General features: G+C 48.1%; 1 protein-coding gene across 1 annotated transcript; it reads right to left on the bottom strand.

The window, feature by feature from the left end:
• Positions 1–10563: 10563 nt before the first annotated feature.
• On the bottom strand, positions 10564–12247 carry Mc3r (melanocortin 3 receptor). Its single transcript, XM_052184416.1, has one exon. The coding sequence runs from the start codon at positions 12138–12140 to the stop codon at positions 11169–11171; it is 972 nt and encodes a 323-aa protein (XP_052040376.1). The 5' UTR covers positions 12141–12247; the 3' UTR covers positions 10564–11168.
• Positions 12248–24233: the final 11986 nt, after the last annotated feature.

Here is a 24233-nt window from a genome sequence, read left to right as displayed (position 1 = left end):
AATGTATCAGGAGGGTGCTGTGCAAGGATGTGAACTTGGAAGAAGGTGGGCCCACCCTCCTCAGCATCCTTTTAATGTGGAAGGGTCCTAGGAAGAGGGAAGGTGGCTGTGGATACTGACCTTCTCCTGTTCCATCCGGCTGTAAATGTAGTAAAATGCTCTCCATAGACTTATTATGTTCAGACACTTGAGCCCCAGATGGTGGTGCTGTCCTGGAAGGTTGTGAAACCTTTTGGAGGTGGGACCTAACTGGAGGAAGTGAGTTGCTGAGGTGAGAGCCTGGCACCACTTGCTGTCCTCTGTGCCTCCTGGTCTGCTGAGATGTGAGCCGGCAGCCTCTGCTGATACAGAGCCTCCCTGTTGCCCCAGCTCCCCTGACAGATGCAGGGTAGTTCTAGTTTTGTTTCTGTTGCTACAACAAAACACCTTGCCTAAGCAAGTTAAGAGAGAAAGGGTTTATTTGGCTTATCATTTCAGGTTTCAGTCCATCATTGTGGGGAAGTCAACAACTTGAAGTCAGCAACTACTTGAAGCAGCTCATCCTATCCGATCAGAAGAGAGAGGATGGGTGAATCCTATCCAATCAGAAGAGAGAGGACAGGCGAATCCTATCCAATCAGAAGTGAGAGGATGGGCGAATGCATGTTAGAACTCACCCCATCTCCCCTCTTCTATACAGACAGTCCACTGTGCAACCCTAGAGAGTGGTGCCGCCCACTTCGGGTGGGGAATGGTGCCCCCATTTGGGGCAGATGCTCACACATCAATTAACAGAACTCCCCCACAGACCTGCCTACAGACCAATTTGATTTGGACAGTTCCTCACTGAGACTTTCTCTTCCTAGAAGATTCTAGATCACATTAATGGGCAAAATAATGATCATAGGTCATTGCCCTAAAACAGGGAGCCAAAATAAATCTGTCTTATTTTGCTATAACCCGGTGGTGACAAGAGGCAATTTGAGACAGACCATGCAGGAATGCTCCTTCCTGTCTTTCTCTTTAGCCTCCGTAGCTTCCCTACACAGCCCAGATTCACTAGACTAGTGTATGTTCTGGGCCCTTCAACATCAATCATGAACTAAGAAAATGCCTACAGGGCAAGCAGATGGGCTGTTTTCTTAATTGAGATACCCTATTCCAAAATGACTCAACAGTATGCCTGGACACTTCTTGTGAGTTTTGGGGTTCCCTTCTGAAGTCAGACATCTTTCCCTAAAGACTGAATCCATGTTCACAGCTCTGCTGATGTGTGCATTTTGCAGGAGATTTTATGGACTGAGGGGAGATTTTCTTTTGTTCCACATGCAGAAGTCCTCTCATCCCTTCTCCCTTTCCCCCAGAAAACCTCTGTAGCACCCTCATGGCCACTTGCTTCACGCATCAGTCCACAGGCCCTAGAGATGCAGCTTCCTGCCAAAGTTCTCTGGGCGGAAAGCCCAGAGAAGCACATCTGTTCCTAGATACTCAACAGTCTAGACGCTGCAGGCAGTGGAGAGATGGACAATTCGTGAGGCATGGCTAGGGGATCTGAGTGAAGCCTTTGCTGGCGGAGGGTCAAGAATTTCATATATCTAACAAAAAACTGCTATGGCAATTGTTTTCCTAGAGAGCAAGCGTCCAAACACTAGTGTCTCCTGGGGTTGCAGTAGCACCCAGGACAGACTGTATCCTTCCAGCAGACCTGGGGTCACTGAAGGGGAGGGAGTGGTCCAGTGTACTGGGAAAACTGGTGGTGATTTCGGGTGTGTATTTTTGTCTCACACTGGAAGTAAAAATGTCTCTGTGTACTTTGCCTTTTAATTTTTTATTTGGTGCTGGGGAATCAACCAGGGCTTATATAGACTAGGCAAGTGCTCACTCTGGGTTATATCCCTGACCCCTTTGTTTGTTTTTATGAGACAAGGTCTCAGTCTGGACTAGGCTGGCCATGACTACCTTCCTCCTTTGTTTCTCAAGTGCTGAGAACACAGACGTGAATCACCATGCTCTGCCTCAAATAAGTGGAATAGTGCTGAACCGTGCTGAAGGCCCGGAGTGCACGTGACGTCCGGCTCGGACCTCCCTGCTCTCTTAGCTATAAATCTGGATTTTTCAGAGACCGTCACAGATAAAGATTACAAACTTTGTTTATGGTTAGACCATATCAACTTATGTTTAACAGTGATCCGGTGACATGGTTGACCGATTTGACAGCGTCTTAGTCTGTAGCCTAGGCTAGCCCTGAGCCTACAGACCTTCTCCTAACTCAGCCTCCCATCTGCTGGGCTTGTAGAGATGCCTGCTGTGGCAGATGGCTTCAGCTGGTCGGCAGAGCTACTTAAGTTTATCTCAGAAATCACCTTATGGTCTCATTCTGAAGATAAATTGCGAGAACAAATAATCTCATCTCAGCTGAAGCTAAGAGACCCATGCTGTTGCCTGTGGCACTCCTGGGTCTCCTTAGAGACCAGCACTCTTGTGAAACTAGGATTCTTGACTTAAATGCCCCAGAACAGAATTCCTGTGGATGAATTGGTATTGGAAGTATATGGAAAAAAGACTTAAAAATGATTTGGGGTGTGTGTGTGTGTGTGTGTGTGTGTGTGTGTGTGTGAGAGAGAGAGAGAGAGAGAGAGAGAGAGAGAGAGAGAGAGAGAGAGAGAGAGAGTGCACTCTGTAGGTGCTCAAGGAGGCCAGATGGGGGCGCTAGGGTATACAGGCCATTGTGAGCTGCTGGACAAGGGGGCTTGAATTCTAATCTCCTACAAGAGCAGCGAGTGCTCTTTCCAGGTAAGCCATCCACATCTCCAGCCCTAAGAAAAGGTTTCAACATGGATTTAAGCAGGGACAAAGGAGAGGGGGAAAGAGACATGTGAGAGAGAGTCCGTCACACTGGGACCGACTTGGGCTTCACAAGAGAGCTTGGTTACCCTTTCCTTGTGGTGTAAGAGGAGAGCAGACCACGAGTCACATCATCTCCTGCGCTAGTTCATTCATCCTGCAAACGCATAAACCTCATAAGCAAAACGAGCTGCAGCAGCTCCCTAGTGGTCGGAGCCCCAAGTCTTCTCACTCACAGATCCCTTGTTCTCTATGCATCCGGGTCCCCCCATCCTCCCCACCATGATTTTGAACAAAATAATATAACTTGTCTCTACATGTCTAAATGGTTGATGTTAATTTCAGGCACAGCTGGATCCTGGCACTCAAATGCTAGGAATGCTTCTCCCTTCTGTGTCTTCCCGGACGGTGGATGTTGGCAGTGTCCTCAGACAAATGAGGCTCATCCCCAGCACCTGAGAGTCCATCGGAATCCATAGCCAGTGGCCCAGCAGGGAGAGCCTTCTGGTTTTGCTTGCTTGGTTGTTTTGTTTTCTGAGTCTTACTCTGTAGTCCAGGCTAGCCTCGAACTCACGGTGCTTTTTTACTTTTGGCCTGTACAGTACAGTTATTTGGTGCTGCCTGGGGGCAAAGGCAGCTGCTTTGGACAAGAGTTGGAAGACGTTGGCGAGTTAGGCATAGCTCAGGCAGACACCTTGGTGCTGGTGCAGTGGGGACAGGCATTGGTGTGGTGTCTGTGTCCCCTGAGTCTACAAGGATGAAGGTTGAAAGCCACCTGTCACATCTGGTTCTGCCATTCCTAAAGACAGCCAGCCATCAATGACAAAACCAGTAACACCACACAGTCCCAGACCTGGGTCTGGTCCCTGAGTCTCTTGAATCCCAGCTCCCAATGTCCTGTTACTCTATACCCTTGTTATTTAGGGGTGGGGCAAACAGCCTCTTACCTGATAAATAGAGTCATTTGGAGACACTCCTGTGGTCTCCTGTGACACTGTTCTTCTATTTTCTCGTGACAACCCTTCTAGGACAGAGCTACACGAGGGAGCTGGTGTAACAAACAAGAGGACAAGGCAGTGTGGAGAACCGTGCTCCACAGTGCTCAGAACAGGGAGCTGGTAGTGGGGTGCTGCATGGAGAAGTCACTTCAGCCCAAGCAGCTTGCAATGCCAGCCTCATTCTCCACCCACATTCAGCTGGCTGCACCGAGAAACCGGAAGTGTGCGATATGGCCCAGTGCACAGCACCGCAGAGAAGAAGCAGCAGCAAACCTTTGTTGATCTTTACTATTCTTCTGTGAAAAGTGCACAAAAGGGGCTGTTGAGATGGCTTACTGAGGAAAGGGGCTTGCTGCCAAGCCTGCTGATCTGAGTTCAAATCCCTGGATCCACACAGTAGGAAGAAAGAACTCCCACAGGTTGTTCTCTGGCCTCCATACATGTGCCATGCAAGCATTCATGTGCACACACACACACACACACACACACACACACACACATACACAAGCAATCTGATAGAACATTGTCTCTAGGCAGGCACTCTACACAGTAACTTTTTTTGTTAGCTATGTCAAAGTTCTTCCATGGAGACACCGTGGGTGAGGGGCCCTTTTCTCTCCTCAGGTCTCCTTACCTCTTCTGGTCTTTCCACCAGGTCTCAGCCTCACATGCGAGCAAGCCCCACCCCAATGAATAAATAAAAAATAGTAATAATTATATAGAAGGTTATGGTGCCCTTCACCTTTAATTCCAGCACTGGGGAGGCAGAGGCAGGCAGATCTCCATGTGCTTGAGGCCAGCACAATGCACACACAGTGAGCTGCAGCCAACCAAGGTTATAGAGTGAGGCCTTGTCTTGATAAATAAGTAATGAATGAACACCACTGAGATTGCTTTGTGAGCCCACGTCTAGACACACAATGCAGCTCACCCTCCTTGCTCTGTGACAACTTGCCCGCCTCACTCTGTGACAGATACAGAAGTTAATGATGAACTAAATCAGAGTTAGTAGCTGCTGGCCTGCGTGGCAGCGTCTCTCGGGGTTTGGTCTGTGGACTGAAGGCTGACATTCTCTTTTGAGAGCTCCTGGCCTTCAGGGGAGGATGTCCACAGGGTCGCTCACAACTGATGTTAGAGGAGTGAACACTTGTTTTGCACTAGCGGTGTGTCAGCTACTATACAGAGCTTTCACAACACTTATTTCTTCTGCCTGTGCATAGTGAGTGTGTCTGCATGGATGCATAGTGAGTGTGTCAGCATGTGTGCATAGTGTGTCAGCATGTGTGCATAGTGTGTCTGTATGTGTGCATAGTGTGTCTACAGTGTGTATAGTGTATCTGCATGTGTGCATAGTGTGTCTACAGTGTGTATAGTGTGTCAGCATGTGTGCATAGTGTGTCAGCATGTGTGCATAGTGTGTCTGTATGTGTGCATAGTGTGTCTACAGTGTGTATAGTGTATCTGCATGTGTGCATAGTGTGTCTACAGTGTGTATAGTGAGTGTGTCTGCATGTGTGCATAGTGTCTGCATGTGTGCATAGCATGTCTACAGTGTGCATAGTGTGTCTACAGTGTGTATAGTGAGTGTGTCTGCATGTGTGCAGGTACACATAGAGACCAGAGGGCAATCTTGGCTATTCTCCAGTCACTATACCCTTTGGTTTTCTTGGTGGAATCTCTTGCTGCCTTGGGGACTGTGGCAACTGTTTTGGAATGTAGAGCTTTGTTTGCCTAAGGCAAGTGTTAGACCCCTGAGCCCTACACCAGCCCTTTCCTTCTTTTCCTTTAAAGCTAGCCTTGAACTGTAGCTACAAAAAGTAATTACCCAACCAGTGAACTTCAGTGAGCAGCATGGAGCGGTGGAAGACACAGGACTCAAACACAGGCCTGAGTTTGTAGACTGGGAAACCAAATCCCAAAGGTGATTCTGGGAAATGAGAAGTTTGTCGCCTATGTCTGTTGAATTTGTAGTTCTCTTATCAACGGGGCATTTCTAGCTCAGTTTAGCCCCTGGGGGATAAGCTCACAGATTATTTGGTGGGCCAAGTTTTCTGGCAGAGAACCCTGTGGGGCCTGGGAGCTCTCCTGGGGTCTGTCAGTCCATCCTGGGGGGCTGAGTACAGTAGCTCTGAGCCAAAGCGATACAACCCTCATAGTACCACTGGTCTCTTGAACTAATAGGTTACAAATACACTAGCAGTCTTTTCCAAGGGCAGTGACTGAAATGCACACATGTCACCTTGACAACATGCACAGAGCTAGACCCCCATGGGCCGCAGCCTGCCCCTAGGATCACTAGGAAAGAAGCAGATGAGAGAAAGGGCCATGCAGAGGCTCTCACTAGGGCGTGACCCCTCCAGGGGCATTCGCAATGTCTGCAGCTATAGCTATCACAAGTCACATGACATTATGGTGCTCCTGGAATCTTGAGTGTGTGTGTGTGTGTGTATGTGTGTGTGCGCGCGCGTGCGCACGCGTGTGTGTGTGTGTGTGTGTGTGTGTGTGTGTGAGAGAGAGAGAGAGAGAGAGAGAGAGAGAGAGAGTGCAGAGGCCAGGGCTGTTGCTCCACACCCTGCCTTGCACAGGGTGCCTGGCTGCAGAGAAGGATATGGCTCCAGATTGATGTCTGTGTTGCTGAGACCGAGAGACTTTGCTGGCATGCAGTGCCAAGGCTCCCTGAAGCTGCTCCAGAGACTGACCAGGTCAATGGAAGGATGCCAATCATAAGGCTAGACCTGTTGAGAATGTCTCTCCCAGGGGAAGACATACGTGTGTGTGTGTGTGTGTGTGTGTGTGTGTGTGTGTGTGTGTGTGAAGCCTAGTGGTCAAGCTCGGCTGTCCCCTTCAGCTACATGCCACCTTGCTTCTTGAGACAGCCTCTCACTTTAATTTGGAATGTGCCATGTTAGCTAGACTGGCTGTCTGGTGAGCAGAGATAACTAACATATTCACTGGAAAAAAGAGGCCGAGGCCGTGTGGTAGATCGTACTTTCTCTGTTGAATGTGGGCATGTAGCTTTGCTTGCTTGCTTGAGACAGGGTCTCACTATATGGATCAGACTAACCTGGAATTCAGAGACCTTCCTGCTTCCGCCTCCCCAGTGCTGGGGTTAAAGGTGTGCATCCACCGCTGTGCTTGCCTTGAGCCTCCTCGATTGTTCAGTGACCTTTTCTTAGTTGACCAGTTTTATCCGCCATACCTTGCTTTCTCGTGGAAGACCACTCAGGTGGTGATCAAATGACCAGAAATGTGGGTACGCCAGAAATAAGGTGTGCGGTGAGATGGGGCGGGCGGGACCGGATGCAGCAGCTGCAGACAGGGGGCCTGGGAACGGATACAACCATGAGGTGGAAATGGCCGGGTCCATGAGAACCTAATCACGGGCAGATCTCGGGAAGAGAGTTCAGACAGAGGAAACATCAGCAGCAAAGGTCTGGGCATGGCGGATTTGGGTCTAGGGAACAAGGAGGGCGAACAGTACGCTAGAGATCAAACCCTTAGGACTCCCGGTTCTGAGGAAGAACTGGTTTTACCAAGATACAGTGGGAAACTGTGTGTCATGGCCTGCTTTGATTTCCTTGATTTTGTTGCCTTTTGTTGAAGGGAAGGAGAGAGGAAGTGGGGGAGGTAGACACACACACACAGAGAGAGAGAGAGAGAGAGAGAGAGAGAGAGAGAGAGAGAGAGGGAGAGAGAGAGGGAGGGAGAGGGAGGGAAGGGGGAGGAGGAGAGAGAGGGAGAGGGGGAAGGAGAGAGAGAGGGAGAGGGAGAGGTGCCACTTCCCTTGGTCCAGGCAGCAGGCAGGCAGACCCCTGCCATGGCTAGCGCTGTAGATGGAGGGCGGTGATGCCCCTTCCTGAGTCCCAGCATCCCACGGGCCCCCTCACAAATACCTGAGATGGACTGTAGAAGGAGATGTCCGGGGTTGTCTTCCAGAGAGACTCTGAACCACCTCTTCTGTGCCTCTGGGGCCATGTGCATTTTTTTTGAAAAATAGTTGTGGCTCTTCATCCTAACTTTCTTTCTTTCTTTCTTTCTTTCTTTCTTTCTTTCTTTCTTTCTTTCTTTCTTTCTTTCTTTCTTTCTTTCTTTCTTTCTTTCTTTCTTTCTTCCTTCGTTCCTTCTTTCCTTCCTTCCTTCCTTCCTTTTTTATTTTTAAAGGTTTATTTATTTATTATATGTAGGTACACTGTAGCTGTTCTCAGACACCTCAGAAGAGGGTGTCAGATCTCATTACGAATGGTCATGAGCCACCATGTGGTTTCTGGGATTTGAACTCAGAACCTTTGGAAGAGCAGTCAGTGCTCTTAACCGCTGAGCCATCTCTCCAGCCCCTAACTTATCTTTCTGGAACCTCATCAAGCTTTCAGAACAGGGTGGGAACGTGCATTAGAGCCTTCTAAAATGGGAGCGCACACCCTTGATGCCACTCAGGGCCAGGTCAAGCACCCCAGCTTCTGTGAGGAGGATACTGAAGCTGCCCGTGTGCTACTCTCTCCTCTCTGTGACCAAACGCCCTGCAAACGCAATTTAACAGAGAGGTGGTTATTTTGCCTCATAGTTAGAGGGTGTGAGAGCCACTGCGGCAGGAGTCTGAGATAGCTGGTCACGTGTCAGGAATTGAAGAACAGCCAGGAATTGAGGCTGGGCTTCCAAATCATTTGCTCCAGCAACCTTTGAGACAACTTCCAAAACAGCACCGCTTACTGAGGGTCGAGTGTCTAAGCCTGTGAGCTGTGGGAGGCTGGTCACCCATGACAGGGATGAGAGGGGACGGGGTGGGGGTAGGGGTGGGGCGTGGGCCTGCACAGCTTGAGAAAGAATCTCTCTGTGTGCAACTCGCAGCTGAGTTCCCCTGGAAACCTCCTTAACCTGAATTTCAGACACCTGTAGCATGTAGCTAGCCACAGCATCTGTCTTGTAGGGTGACAAGGGTCCAAGCAGTAAAGACCGCGAAAGCTCTTTCTCAGCTCCTGGCCAGCACAGGCCAGTGCTCTGAAGACTCACACCAGGCTTGTTTCAAAGTCTTCCGTGCCCACTGTACTGAAAGCGAGGTCCTCTGACCAGCAGCCAAATCTCAGGGGGAGAGTCAGGCACAACAGAATCTTATTTCAGGATCCCATTCAGACCCACAGAGGCAGAGTGTACACCTGAGAAAGAACCTGGAGGGTTCTTGGGGTGCTTTTGTCTGGATGAACCCCTGGGAACTGATGCTCACGGTAAGAAGTGGGTCCAGTCTGACAGGAAATCTGTTGACAGCAACACATTGGTGGTAAGAGATATCAGCATCAGGACCCAGGACACACACACTGGCTCTCAGGGTGTCCTCACAGTCCTTCAGGCCCCGGGGACTGCATGCGCGCACACCCAAAATGACACCACTTACAGATTTGCCAACAGGCAAAGATGAGACAATGTGACAAGGCAATACAAAAACAGAAAAAGTGATTTCTCTCCCTCTTGTTTTCTCAGAGCAAGGTCATTACGATTCCTATAGCCGATCCTGTGGTTATGCAGTTATGTGGAAATGTGGTTTTCCACTTCCTGTCTTTGCTTCCTGAGTGGCCACCCACAATTCCTTTTATTTAGTGTTTTAATTGAAACTGTGAGGCCTGGCAGTAGCTGAGAAGCCAGAAGCCTGGTAATTTGGGAAACTAAATGAGAGAGTTTTGTGGTTTGGCTAAAAAATAAAATAAAATAAAGTAAAAATTAAAATAAAAATTGCATTAGCAAACACTGCTTTCTTACCTGTATTACTTTTACAGTTTATTTATCTTTATTTTAGGTATGTGGGGTCCTTGGAATGGATGTCTGTGCACCACATGCATGCAATGCCCTCAGAGGCCAGAAAAGAATGTCAGACCTGGAACTGGAGTTATAAATGATTCTGAGCCACAATGTGGGTCCTGGGAATGGAACCCCAGCCTCTGCCAAGATCAGCCAATGCTCTTGACCACCGACCCATCTTTCCTGCTCTCAGCATTCTTTCGATACCATCTGCATGGATCCTGTTCTGTGTCTGTACGTGGGAGGCACAGGATGACCCCAGGAGGCACATCACAACGTCACACATGATTTGTGGTCACGGGAACCAAAGCCTTTATTATTCCCCCAAGCATCACAATGAAAGCGAGAACCAAATGATGTTTGTATCATGTTAGGAGGAGAAATTCAAGCACAGTCCCTCTACCTCATGAATTTAAGAGCAGGAAAACATAGACCAAGGGAGATATCACTGGCTGAAGTTCTCTAGGGAAAGAAGGGATCCGGCAGTTGTCAGCAGCACACAGTGGTGTGATACAGCAAGCCTGCAAATCTTGCCCGAGGTGGTGGGAGTAACGACTTTACTTGACAAGGTACAGAAGTTGCCGACAGGGTTATTTGACTTTAACACTGCATCTAGCAAAAGAAGCAACAGCCAAGACAGCCTCTCATAAAGGATGCTAAAATAACCACTTGATAGCCACACACTTACCAGAAGCCGGAAAGGAGCTTGGGAGTCAGTAAGGAAAGAGCAGGAGGCAGTTCTAGCTGCTCAAACAATTCACCAACAGCAGGAAAGCAGTTTCTAGTGAAACACACACCTTCCTGCCTGCTGTTTCCTTGCGTTTGAAAGGCAGAGAAGCAACTGTAGAAGACCGTGGGTTTTTGTTTGTTTGTTTTGTTCTTTAAAGAGTAACATCTACCTTGAAATGGCCAGGATTCTAGGGCCTCTCACTGACTAGAGCACTCTGACTGCATTAGGTTTTGAAGCTTAGATTTAATGAACGAAACGCCCAACAATGATCACAACCACGACCACGGCACAGAGAGGAGGGGGTCACGTTCTCCATGCAGGGTTTTTGGGGAGACTGGCATAGATGCAGGTCCTGGAAGGGAGCAGCACATCACATTGTTTTCAGGACTTCACTCAGCCTCCCACAGAAGATGTGCCAAGCTCTCTACGCCACCGGCAGCTGGAGGTGGCCTCTGGAAGCCGGGATGGCGGGCAGAAGTCTGAGCACTGTTTCTGTTCGCAGGAGCCCTCCCGTCTGCGTGGCTTGAAACACAGAGTTACTGGTACAAAGCAAATGAGCAGGTGGGAACCACAGGCCCTGGGTGCCTAGAAGGACACAGATGACACTCAGGGCTGCCTTGCCTGACTCTTCCAGGCTATGTGATAGGTCAGACGCCGACTTACCCACACACAGATCCCCGCAGGCAGCCCATCCTGTGCCACGCCCCCTTTGCAAAGGGCTGCCAGTTTACCGACAAAGCCAAGCACAGTTCCAGCTCCTCACATCCTGAGGTCTCGTCTGAGTGTTGTTTCTGTCTCTTGGCTAGATGCGGAGAGCCTCCGCAGGCATGCTAGCCTAAGTTCACGCCATTGCAGCCGCAGAGGATCTCTTTGAAAGTGTTCCGCAGCTCCAGGCTGCGGAAGGCGTAGATGAGGGGGTCGATTACGGAGTTGCACATGATGAGGACCAGGTAGGTGTTGAAATGGGCCGTGTAGCAGATGCAGTAGGGGTTGGTGGGGCAGGTGATGATGAGGACCAGGTGGAGGAAGAAAGGCGCCCAGCAGAAGATGAAAACGCCCAGCAGGATGGTGATGGTGACCGCCCCCTTCATGCAGGAGTGCTGCTGCGGGGCTACCCCGTCAGCAGGGGGCAGCGCCGCGATGCGCTGGACGTGCAGCCTTGCGAAGAGGAACATGTGGATGTACAGGGTGCCCATGAGGAGCACCATGGCGAAGAACATGGTGATGAGACACACGATGACCATCTTGCTCTCGGAGTAGATGATGAATATGACACCGCAGACGCCGCAGCAGACCCAGATGACCCCGATCAGGGTGAGGGCTTTCCTCACTGTCATGATGCTGTGGTAGCGAAGGGCATAGAAGATGGTGACATACCTGTCCACAGCGATGGCCAGGAGGTTGCAGATGGAGGCCACCAGGGAGATGCAGATCATAGAGTCGAAGATGTTGTCCATGTGCTGGATGAACTGGTCCTCCAGGGCCAGGGAGTCGCTGTTGATGACGGCGATCATGATGGTCTCCAGGGAGTTGGACAGGCTCACCAGCATGTCGGCTGCAGCCAGGCTGCAGAGGAAGAAATACATAGGAGAGTGCAGGTTGCCATTCCTGACCACGGCCAGGATCACCAGGACGTTTTCCATCAGGCTGACGATGCCCAGTGCCAGGAAGACCTCCGGCTTGATGAAGACCTGCTCGCAGAACCCGCTGCCGCTCCGGTTGCTGGCAGGAGGGGCTGCCGGGTGCTCTGAGAGGTTAGGCAGCATCGGATGAGCAGAGGACAGGCAGCAGGAAGAGTTCATGGTTAACAGCGGGGCCAGCCTTGGGTGCAGCTCCTGCAGGGTCTTGAGCAAGCTGCTGGGAATTCTCCTTCTAGGTGCTTCTCTTGTAGATGCTGTCCAGTCTAGACTTTAGGAGAGAGAGAGAGAGAGAGAGAGAGAGAGAGAGAGAGAGAGAGAGAGAGAGAGAGAGAGAGGCTTGGAGACATTGAAAGAACTTTCCTTTGCGTCTCCAACAATCAGTGCAGACTCTGATCAGCCTGCCTCATCCCCTGTTGCTCTGACCCTCTCTCCGGTCTCTTCTCTCCCTCACCCGACACCGGTTGCTACAGTTACAGCTCTACTCTTAGAGAGGCAGAGGTTGTGGGACTTGACGCTAGATGTGAGAAGAGAGAGCACCCGGGGTTTTATGCATCGGAACTCCTACTTCATCTCCAGTGCAGCAAAATGACCACTGAGCAGCTGGCACCGGCTGACTGACAGCAGCAGGTCGGAGCTCCGGGTTCCGCGGGGGAGATGAGGAGGCCGCTGGCGCCCCCTGCAGACCGGACTGCTCACATGCGCTGCTGTAGTAGTTCGGATCTGCCTGGTAAAGAGGGATGAGCATTCATTCTGCCGCCCTTTGTGGGTTGGTATGGGTCGGGTCTGCACTGGGTATAAGGAACACAGAAGCAAGAGAAGTGCTGGCCCAGCCCTGCCCCCGCCAACCAGAGTCTGGGTTGGAAGAAGAGAAGTCAGAGAAATGTACACACATTGACAATAATGTGGGTGTCACCCACATACCCCATAGTGAAACAGTAATACAGTCACAAGAAGTACACTTACTTTTATTTTCAAGAACATGCAAAAACTAAACCTGCACTAATAGTTCATCAAACGTGCAGTTTAATATGTCCAAGCCACAATATGCATGCCTTCACTTAAAAATAGTTTATTATTATTAAAGCATGCCAACTGCTCCTGGCCCTTCAGGGAGTCTCAACCCAATTGCTATGGGAGGAGAGTGTTTGGCTCCAATGTTGATGGCTTTTGATTGGTCGGGGCATGATTTCTGGAGGCTCGGGTGGTCATTGCTACTTTCTAAATTACATCAACATCTGGACCTGGTGGTCATGTAGGCTGGTGTGAGCAGAAGTTTCCTGTTTGTGGAGAGTTGGAATGCGCAGATTCACGGCCAAATGATCTTGGGTTATTTTATTTTCTGCAGACAGGTTCTCATCTATACCAGGCTGGCTTTGAACTCACTATGAATCCAAGGATAAATTTAAACTTCTGGTCCTCCTGCCTTTGTGTCCTGACTGTAAAATCCCTGTGGGCACATGCCACCACACCTTGCTTCTGTGGTGCTGGGGATCGAACCCATGGCTACATGCATGCTAGGCAGGCACTCTACCAACTGAGCCACATCTCCCAACCTATCTTTGGCTATATCTAGACCATATAATAGCCATTCTGTGTGTGATACAGTATCCTGTGGCTATCACCTACCACAGGAGACCTTTGGGAATGTAATAAATTAGCAGATCACCAATTTCCACCCCCCCCACCTCATGACACAGCATCTGAAACCTAGATCAAGAAGTTTCCTACTTTGCTATAACCTGCCTACACACGATCCCCAATAATAAACTCAAAAAAATACCCAGATCCATTACTTTCTTTTGTTTTGTATTTATAAATGCTTTATGAAAACATTTGCATACTGCAACCTGATTTGGGGATGAGCTGAAGCCACAGACTCCAGAACCCTCTTGTTCCCTTTGAGATGAGAGCTGTATTTTCTTTTGACTTTAGGATGCTGAGGTAGGATTTTTTTTTTTTCTCCGAGACAGGGTTTCTCTGTGTAGCCCTGGCTGTCCTGGAACTCACTCTGTAGACCTGGCTGGCCTCGAACTCAGAAATCTGCCTGCCTCTGTCTCCCAAGTGCTGGGATTACAGGCGTGTGCCACCACCGCCCGGGGTAGGAATGTTATGAGTTCAGGTCCTGCTCAAGTTATGGAGTGAATTTAAAGCTAAACTGGTTAACTTAGTGAGACCCTGCTTCAAGAATGAAAATATGAAGAGGGCTGGGGCGTAGCCCAGTGCTAGAGTACATGTCTAATATGTAAGGATTGTGAGTTCAATCTCCAGCGCTCCACACCAAACCCTGAATGACAATGAAGCCACTGGACTGAAGACCCTTCCAGTCTGCCAGCTTTTCTCTGCGCGATTCCATGATCTTTGGTAGCTTTTCACTTGCAACACAACTTTTTGTAGATGGGAGCTGTACTTTGCAGACCCTGCCTCAGACTGAAAAGCTGAGCCTGTACACTGCAGTGTAGCTCAAGGTGATGGGCACAAATCAGGGGAATCTAGGGGGTTATGGGGCAAGGGGGGGTTCTGATCTGGATGGCCAAGGACCCTTCCTAGACTGCGGGATATGTAAGTTTTGACTTTTATGAAGAGGTGATATCCAGTGTGTTGTTTGGTGTGGTGGAGGCTGGGTCTGAAGGATGTAGGCTGGACCAAGGGAGGAGCAGCATCTGGGAGGGTTGAGGGAGAGGAGGGCTCCGGGTGGAGGTAGGACCAACCATGCTTGCAGTCTGGAGGGAATAGACATCTGGGGCAGGTGGCCATGAGACCCCCACTGGACTCTGAATCAGAGTCGCCTGGAGAAGTAGGAGCGCCAGGGTTATGCCATTTTGTTTGACCTGTGACAAATTTTCAAAACTGTAATAATTTGATAACGAGAACTTAAGTAATGAAGTTTTCTGGATGCTTCCCTTCCCCTGGAATCACAGTAATGGACAGCCAGGAGAGATGGTTATCAATCACCTGACATTCTTTAACTGACTACTCACTGGTTACCCCTAGCAACAGCCAACCGAGGCCCAAATAAACTTTTCAATCCGAGGAGAAGAAAATTTAGAATATCCATAAAAACTTCTAGCTGAGGAAATTGTTTTAACTGGACAGTGTCAAGTTTACTATGTAGATAACTTAAATACAGGCAGAAGACAAGCCAGGATGGATCCCAAATTCCTCTCACAGACAAGCACCCTCCATGCTGATAGAAAACAGAGAGTGGCTTGCTGAGAAAACTGGGTAGAGGATGTGGATATGAATTCATGTAAAAGGAAATGTGACCAGATGATTAACCATCGAGGAGGCGGGGATATGCAAATCAGGATGGGATTTTGATACTGTTTCCCCTGTTGGATTTCAGGGAGTTAAAAAGCTGGCAGGCTCTGCAGAAAGTGTTCGGATTCTCTCAGCACCTCCTTAGTGTTTGTAAACAGACCCACTAGCTGTCAGCTTCTGCGGAAAACAAGACTGATCCGGGTTGGGAATCACAGCCAGTGAGCCGAGGGGTGTGAAATACTACTTTACCAACTGTCAGCCCTTTAATGTAACTTCCTGATTCTAAGCCGCCTTGCTCCCTGGGTGCGGGGAAGCAATCTTAAACTTCTGGCGACTTCTTGTTGTCAGGGTTGTACCCAGAGCTGTGCTCATACCATTTGGGTCTGTGTGAGTGTCACAGGGAAAGCTGTGTCACAAAGCAGGAACATTTGATTCCCTTGAGGCTTCTCCTGGTCTGTACTTGGCCTGGGAACACTTCCTGATTTCCTTTCTCTGGAGGAGAACATGGGGGCTTGACACTTCCAACACACATCTTTATGCACTAGCACTTCTAAACTGCTTTTGCTTTTGGTTTTTAAAGTTCCAAACAAACAAACAAACAGACAGACAGACAAACAAATAAACAATAACAAAACACCGCTATAGGGAAAAATGAGCGGGTCCAGGCGGCCAGGAAAACGAGTGGGCGGGGCCTGCACACCCATCTAGGGACGCCAGTGTATCTGCAGAGGGAAGGCTGCTAGGCTAGCGGGGAGCGGGGTCCTTGTTCAGAAGGCGGGCTGTTCTGGAAGGGCCCAGTACCTGCTGAGGAAGCCTGGCTGGGAAGAGTCTTGGTCCTTTCCTGGTGGCTGGAGACGCTGAAGCCTGTTCCTTGCTCCTACACGGCGGGTTTTGATAAGAAGAGACAGCTCATAGTTTCAAAGCTTTGTTATAGAGAAATAAGTAAAGAAAATCGATGGAGAAGTAAAGAAAGAAAGAAAAGATAGAAGGGTGAGAGCTGGCCATGATCACGTGGAAAGAGGGGGGAAAGGGGGGGAGAGGGAACAGGGGGACAAGAGCAAGGGCAAGAGAGAGAAGGGAGAGATCTGGAAGGGGCCAAGAGGCCTCCTTTTAAAGTGGGCTGGGTTTTTAAAGTGCCAGGTAACTATGGGGTGGGAAAAACATGGCTGTAGCCAGGTGACTGTAGGGGTGGAGCCCAGCCCTGGAACCGTGGCCTCAGGGTTATGTCCAACACACCCTAGATCTGAATCCTCACTTGGGCCCATCAGGTAACTAAAAGATCAGAGAAGGCCAGGGACCTCTGCCCTCATCTCAGTCTGCCTACCTAACCACACTCAGTCCCACCCCCTCCCTTTAGGCTGATGGCAGAATGGACTATTGCCCCAAACCAGAGGCCACCTCGAGCAACTCTTCACTTCAACGAGTGAAGGCAGGCAGACTCACAGACCCATTCCCTTCAGATGAGGGCAACTGTCCCTGAGGGTGAATTGCTGACCTCACCATGTTGTACACTGGTGACCTCTAGGGATAACGCCACCTCTCTGCTGAGACAACAATAGATCAGAGATGGGCAAGATGGTACCTTGGCCAGGACTACATACGTATGCATACCTTTAGCTTTCGTTTAACTTAAAGCTCAGCTCAGTGCTCAAGAGATAGACTTGACGAAACATTGATTAAATCTCTTCTCTATATCTTTCACTATCACACGCCTATTTTATTTTTTCTGCCAGCGTGTGTTTGTGTATGCACACATATGAGGGGTGTGTAGCTGCAAATGCCTGTGTGTGTGCATCTGGGGGCCAGAGGTTAATCTTCAGCATTTCTTAAGTGCTCTTCACCTTGCTTTTGAGGCAGGGTCTCTCACTGACCTCAGACCTTGTTGGTTACATTAGGCTAGCTGGCCATTGACTCCACCCCTGAATTTGGGTCCTCCTGCGTCTGTCTCCCCAGCACTGGGATTCCCATCATGAACACACCCAGATTCTTAATGTGTTCACAGGAGAGTTCAGAAGCAATCCTCGGGCTTTCCAGTAAGCACTTTGCTGACAGAACCATCTCCCCATCTTTGTACGCTGGCTCTTTAATTGGAGCATTGGATTGAGCATCAGAGCTTGGCTTGTCACAGCTGCTGGCTGGGGGTGGGGTTGGGGGTGGGGGAGGAGGTTGTCCTAAAACTCTAGCTATACTCCAACTGCTAAGGGGCACCTACCTGGTCTCTGACCACCACCCCTCCCCTGGTTTTTGAGGGGACTACACAGACACAATTCTTCATTACAGTGTAATCTTCTATAAATAAATTGACTTTATTTTAATAATTGGAAGATATGACAGTGTCTGTGTTTGCCACGTGGTACTGGCACACATGGGGATTCCTGTTTTGAATCTGTGGTCAAAAGCTATCCTAAAAATTTACAGTGGATTAATAGAAAATCTACCCAGATGTTCTTTGTACTCAAAAAGCATCTTCAGTCATGTATCTGGCATATTCCTGTTATCTTTCAAGATCAAGCTTAAATGTCAACTTAAAAACATATTTCCCTCGACTTTCATATGCCAGCTTAGCCTTTCTGCCACAAAATCTCTCAAACCAGGCTAGTGGAGTTTAGTGTACCTTCCTTATTCTCAAAAGCAAACGGGAAAAAAATAAATGAGTTGGATTTCATCAAAATGAAAAATTTTGTATTTTAAAAACTACCAAGAAAGCAAAGAAACAACCCACAGAATTGGAGAAAGGCATTGGAGACAAGACAGCCTGCTAAGTGGCTTTCTAAGGAGATGGAGAAAATGTGTATAATCCAATCAGAAAGCCAAATTAAAAGCAGCCAGTAAACTATCTTCATCTGATTATTATGCATCGTATATCATCATATCCCATAAATATGTCCAAGTATTTATGCACTGATTAAAATATATTAAAAATAAGTAGCAAGGGATTTATTTGGTCAGATACTTCACCACCCAGAAGCACTCAATATCATTAGCCATTATAGAAGTACTAAAAACAAAATCCATTAAAATTCATTGGATCGTATAACTTATGCAAACAGGCTTTATGATTCAGTATTTCATGTTAATGATCTATCTTTAAAATAGCATGAATGTAGTATGGTTAGAAGTCAAGTGTCATTGCAAAGAGGTCACCTTGGTTAGTTTTGGAACACATCACTAGATTTTATGTGGATTTGAGCTTTTCCTGACAGGCAGGTGTCCACCCTTCCCGTGCCTCCCGCGATTTCAGCATCGCCTCGCTGGACAGCTCCATCTACCCCTGGCATCTTTGCCTTCCTTCCCTTGTAGCCTAGACATCTCCTTCCAGTCTCTGAAGCTTTTATTGTCTTGCAATTATTTTCTTAACCCACTAACCATAGGCTCTATTTTAAGCCTAACTGATTTGTTACCTGCTGGGTTAAAACTCCTCAACTTATTCCAACTGGTGGGTCGTTCTTTCTCTTTCTTTGTTTCTTTGTTTCATCCCTTGGTCCTTTGTTTCTTTGCTTCTTTGTTTCATTCTTTCTTTTTTTTTTTCTTTCCTCTGCCTGGTCAACTTGACACAAGTCATCTGAGAAGAGAGCACCTCAGGAAAAAAATGCTTCCATCTTATTAGTCTGTGGATAAGTCTCTGTGTGTGGCGTTGGCAGAGGTGGTGGTGGTGGTGGGGGCAGCATTTTCTCAATTAATTATTGATGTGAAAGGTTCCAGAGTGCTATGGGAAGTGCAACCCCTGGGCTAGTGGTCTTGGGTTGTATTTAAAATCAGGCTGGGCAAGCTGTGTGGAGCAAGCCAGCAAGCAGTTTTCCTTTATGGCCTCTGCTTCAGTTCCTGCTTTGAGTTCCCGCTCTGGGCTTCTTTAATGATGGACTGCAATCTGTAAACCAAATAAACCCTTCCCCTCCAATTTGTTGTGGATCCGTGTTTTATCATAGTAACAGACCTAACTAGGACAAACACTGGCACTAGGTTTGTGGGTTACTGCAACAAAAAGCAAGCTAGGGTAGCTTGCAGGACACTTATCATCCTTGGTTCGCATTGCTTTTTGTGGAGACAGTAGATGGGACGTGCCCAGAGGGAAAATAGGAAGATTTGGTTCATCTAGAGGTACATCAACAAGTGGAAACTTAGGGCCCCCCACAACCCATTTGGTGTTTAACCAGCTCCTGCTTGAGGACCTTAGAGATGGTGAGAAACCCTCCTTCTGCCCCACCAGGGCCCCAATCAGCTTCCAGTCTGGAGAAGACCCAAATGGCCGGAAAGCAAGCCGATGGAGCGAGCAGAGCACAGTGGCCTGCAGTCTCTGCGTGCCCTGCAGCACTCGCTGTGTCTGCGTCTTCCCCTTGTTCTGGTATATGCATCTGTTCCTTTGTAAAGTGTCTCTATTTTAAAAGCACCTCCTTTCTTGCTTTATGGGGTCTTCGTTTTGGGGGTGAACAGTGGCAAGCCTTTGCGTAGGCTGTCTCTTCACTCCATTGACTGTTTCTTTTACTCTGCAGACATTTTTTAGTTTGATCTAATTCTGTTTGTCGGTTTTGGCTTTGGTTTCCTGTGCTTTGGGGGCCAGAACCAAAACCTCACCATTTCCACTAATGTCTTAAAGTATTTCAAAGTTTAGTTTAAGGTTTGGGTCTTTGATCCATTTTGAATTAATGTTTAAGCAGGGTGTGAAGACTTGACTTTTCATATTTTGCATGCAGCTGAACAGTTCCCCCTGCGCTCGCCCCCCTAGGCAGCGGTTTAGCTGTAGATGTATCTCCCATCTCATTAATGTGTGTGAATATGCCAGAGAGAGGGGGAGAGAGAGACCGAGAGACAAAGAGAGACAGAGAGAGAGAGAGAGAGGGAGGGAGAGGGAAAGGGAGAGGGAATATGAATGCTAAGGAGCAGTAAAAAGCAGTAAAAGCATGAACCCTGACAGTCTCAGTTAGGTTCAGGAATCCACATCACATAGCCAGGTGAGGTGGTGCACATCTGTAGTCCCTGCACAACTAAGGCGAGATGAGAGGAAGACATTGAAAATCAGACAGTAGCCTTCAGGCCAGTGAGCTTGAAACACTCAGCGATGTGGTGGAAACCAGAGAGCCTGCCTCAACAAGAGGAAAGAGAGAATAGACTCCTTAAAGCTGTCCTCACACCCATGCCCATATGCCTTGCCACACGTGCACCAATATTGCCACACACACACACACACTCACTCGTGCACATACACACATGCACTCACATGCACATCTACACACAAGCTCACTCATTGTTCCTTTCAGAGGGTTTGAATTGTTTAGCTGACATTTGCAATTGATGAATAAATTAATATTCGAGTAGAATAAAGAGTGTTTGATTGTGAAAGTGGAGGCCCTCCCCACCATCCTGAGTGCAATCAGGGCACTGAGAACAGAGCTTTTCCTAAGCTGGCAAAAGCAAGATCCTTCCTTTTTACCCCCTCAAATCTTGCTTTTCCCCCTTTTCTTGTATTCATAATTAAGATGGAGGTAGGAGGAGAGAGACATTGAGACACAAAGGGTAAGAAAGGATGGGTTGATGTCGAGAGAGCAGCTGAAGCTCTCCTTCCTGTTTTCCTCTGCAGACAATGAATGAGTAACCAGCTCTGAAGCCTTGCTCGGCAGGCGCTGGGTGTTAGAGTAGATGCTGCTAATGGCGTTTTCATAAAGCTCTCATTAAGGCTGGCTCAAGAGAGCGCTCTTCTTTCTAATATGTGCTGTTTCTACGCTCAAAATTCTGAAGCGAGCGGATTAATAGGGCTTGCTGCTCATCAAGGCATCCTAAGCCCAGAGGAAATCAAAGAACTTGTTATACGTTGGCTCCGTTTCCAGACCCTTCAGGTTTTGTGTTACAAACACCTGTTGGATCCAAGATTAGGCCATTGTCAAGGAAGACTGGGTCATGGATGGGCCTGACACTTGCTAATAGATCAAAATCAGAACCATAGAGACCCCTCACCAGGAGGACAGCAGCAGTCTTGATGGAGGAGTGTGCTCTAGTGGTTAACCCCTGGCTCTCCGGTCCTGTTTATTGAAATAGAAGCAGATAGAAGGCACTAAGGACCCCAGGTCAGTGCTTAATGTCTGGGCATGAATGGATAAAAGGAACAGTGAACTACACTGAGGGTCCATCGTGTATCAGGATGCATGTGAGCTATTCACAGTTAAGAGATGTCAGGAGTTGATGTGACATTGCAAACAGGAGCTGCTCCTACTGCTATCCTGCATGTAACTGTGGACACATGGGTGGAATATGAGACAGGCCAAAGATTAGACTGACAGAAATGGCAACCTCAGATTGGCCACAAGCCAGATTTCAGCTCCAGTGTTACACTGCTTCTCCAGGCATTAAAAGACAGTGTTTGGAACTCAGACATCAGACATTTTTATGGGTCAGGATGAGTTCTAATTCCTGGAATAGTGTTAGAGAGATGATTGGGTCCAACCAGGGCAAATTCACCATGGTCATATTCAGGAGGCTGTGTTAAGATGGCTATAGTCAGGAGAGGGAGTTAATATGGTTATAGTCAGGAGAGGGTGTTAAGATGGTCATAGTAGAGAGAGTTTGCAAGTTAAGGTTACTCATTCTGCAACAAAGAGGTTCAATAATAGAGGAAAATAAGAAATCTATCCTCAAGTTATTTTTTTTTACAATTTTTAATACATGTATACTTGGCCTAAATCCTTATGCCGTATGCCAAACACTGTCTACAAATATCTGTTATTACTACAGTAACAAAACAATTCCAATAATATTTGAATGGGGTTCATGACTGTCTAGTCACTAAAAATTTCCAGCCTCCCTTGCAGCTAGGTAGCCATGTGACTAAGTACTGACTCATGGTTGGGAGCAGATGTAAGGCTACCACTTCTGCATAGCACATTTTAGTGGAACAATCCCCTTGTCTCTTGCCATATTCAGCCTCCTGTCCGCTGAGAGAAAGATTGCCCATCAATGGAAGCCACAAGCTATAGTTGGCCAAATGACAGTGATTGGCCTTCATTGTTTGTGTAGCCTGCAGTCATTTCCTATGGGTGAAGACATTCCTTTCTGGAGGGAAGTGAGAAGGTCGAGAACCTCATAAGACACTCAGGATGGATGCATGAGCCTCCCTCTGCCAGCCCTGGTGTTATTTGAAGAGTCAACAGGGGCGGAGGGAAAGCAGACCCTTTGGTAGAGCTGCCTGTAGCTGTGCAGGGGACTGCAGTTACACAGCACGGGTAAACTGTCTCTTACGCTAAGCTGGGGCTTTTGGTGAGGTGGCTGCTTGAGCCGGTAAGGAATCCTGATAAACTTACTGGTCTATTGAGCTGGGCTTGGATGGAGCTCTGCTTTTTCTATTGTTTGTTCAATTGTTTATCCTTGCCCTCTCTGTATGTGGTGAATGAAAATAGACTCCCCAGGACGAGCTGCAACAGCCTTGACTGCTTGAGAGCGGTAGTATTGAGTGGGAAACGTTCTTCCAATTAATCCAAGCAACTGAGGGCTTTCATTTTAACCTCTAGGCTGTCACCTGCCTATCACACACTCTATGATGGCTTGATGTCACTCTCTCTGTTAGACAGGAGATTAAAGGTAAAGCCGTTTTGGCACACGCCTGCTGACTAGACAGTTATGGGGTAGCTTCTGTGCATCATGTGCCAAGCCAGTCACTGTGGACTCAAGATGGGCAAGACCTGATCCTGTCTTCATGGGAACACACAGCCTGGCTGCAATGATGGGATGCTGGGAGGAAAGCAACAGGGAGCTCTGGGAAGGGCCGTTTAAGGGGAGTTGGGCAGAATAAATTCCCCTAACTATACAGACATTCCCCATCTTCTCTGGAGAGCATTACAGAGCACCCGAAGCAGACTTTGCATATGTCCAGTGAGCATATCATTTGACTACAATGTAGCATAGAGCCATCTTCACTGTGGAATATAAATCCTTGTGTGTTCTATGCTTGGAAGAGCAAAGAACTGTCATCCGTGAGGGGAAAGCAGACAAGATAGGCGTGCCAATGCATGAGAGATGCTGTAAAGACCCGTGTTTTGATGCGAAGGGATTAATTTGGATGGTTGGGTTGGTTCCTGAGTGTGTACCAGGCTGTGTTTATTTTCACTCTGTGGAAAGATTCTGTGAATAGAAAAAGAGCATGCGCTAATGGAGATAGAAAGATTAACACCCCGTGCCTGTCCTTCAGAGCCCCACACATACGGCCATGAAGGTTTTCTAATTTGGCTGAATTCATAATTCAAAGGAACATTTGTTGACACAAATAGATATTGAAATCATGTAAAGCAGAGTGGGCTGGAAGGGAATTAAAAGCTCCAAGGACAGGCGAGGCAACCATTTCCCCTCTGGAACCTCTCTCCCCCAGGCGGGAGTAAACAGGTCTGTGTGGGAGCTGACACACGGGTAACACAACCCGGTTCTGCACTGGGAATGAATTTTTCCTTTCTTATTTTATTTTTTATTTCTAAAGTCAAGGCTTTTATGAAAATCATTCCTTTTAAAGAAGAAGAAGAGAAAAACAAGCACTTGGCCAGTGATGATAGTCTCCATTTTGCCTGGAAGTTGCCTACACATTTTGCAAAATTACAAGTTTCCCAGGAGTGAGCCCTCTGGGGGCAGGGGTGGCATAGGGTGCTCTGGAAGTCTTGACAGAACGGTGGGGTTGACGCTCCCAGCAAGACTGGGAACAGTCGTGGCAGTATGTGCCCCTGTAGTTCCATTCTTCACAGGAGACTATGCCGGCATTGCTGTAGTGTTTGTCCTGGGTTCCCTCTGAAGCCCTCTGCACTTAGGGGTTGGGTGATGATGTGTGAGGAAGTGAATTCTACACAGGGGTTTGCAACGGTTTTCGGACCTTGGCAGTACAGAGGATGTATTTAGTGCATGTGTACCTGTGGGAGTACTCCACCCTCTGACTCTGGAGTCCTCTGCAAGAGCAATATGTTCTCTCAACAGCAGAGGCAACTCCCCACGCTCCCGTCTTGTTTTTGAACACTGGATCTCTCTCAAGAG

This window comes from Apodemus sylvaticus, chromosome 5 (assembly GCF_947179515.1).
Source record: "Apodemus sylvaticus chromosome 5, mApoSyl1.1, whole genome shotgun sequence".
In the NCBI taxonomy this organism is placed as follows: Eukaryota; Metazoa; Chordata; class Mammalia; order Rodentia; family Muridae; genus Apodemus; species Apodemus sylvaticus.
The sequence above is the reverse complement of the archived record's forward strand: the minus strand, read 5'-3'. Positions and strand labels throughout refer to the sequence as shown.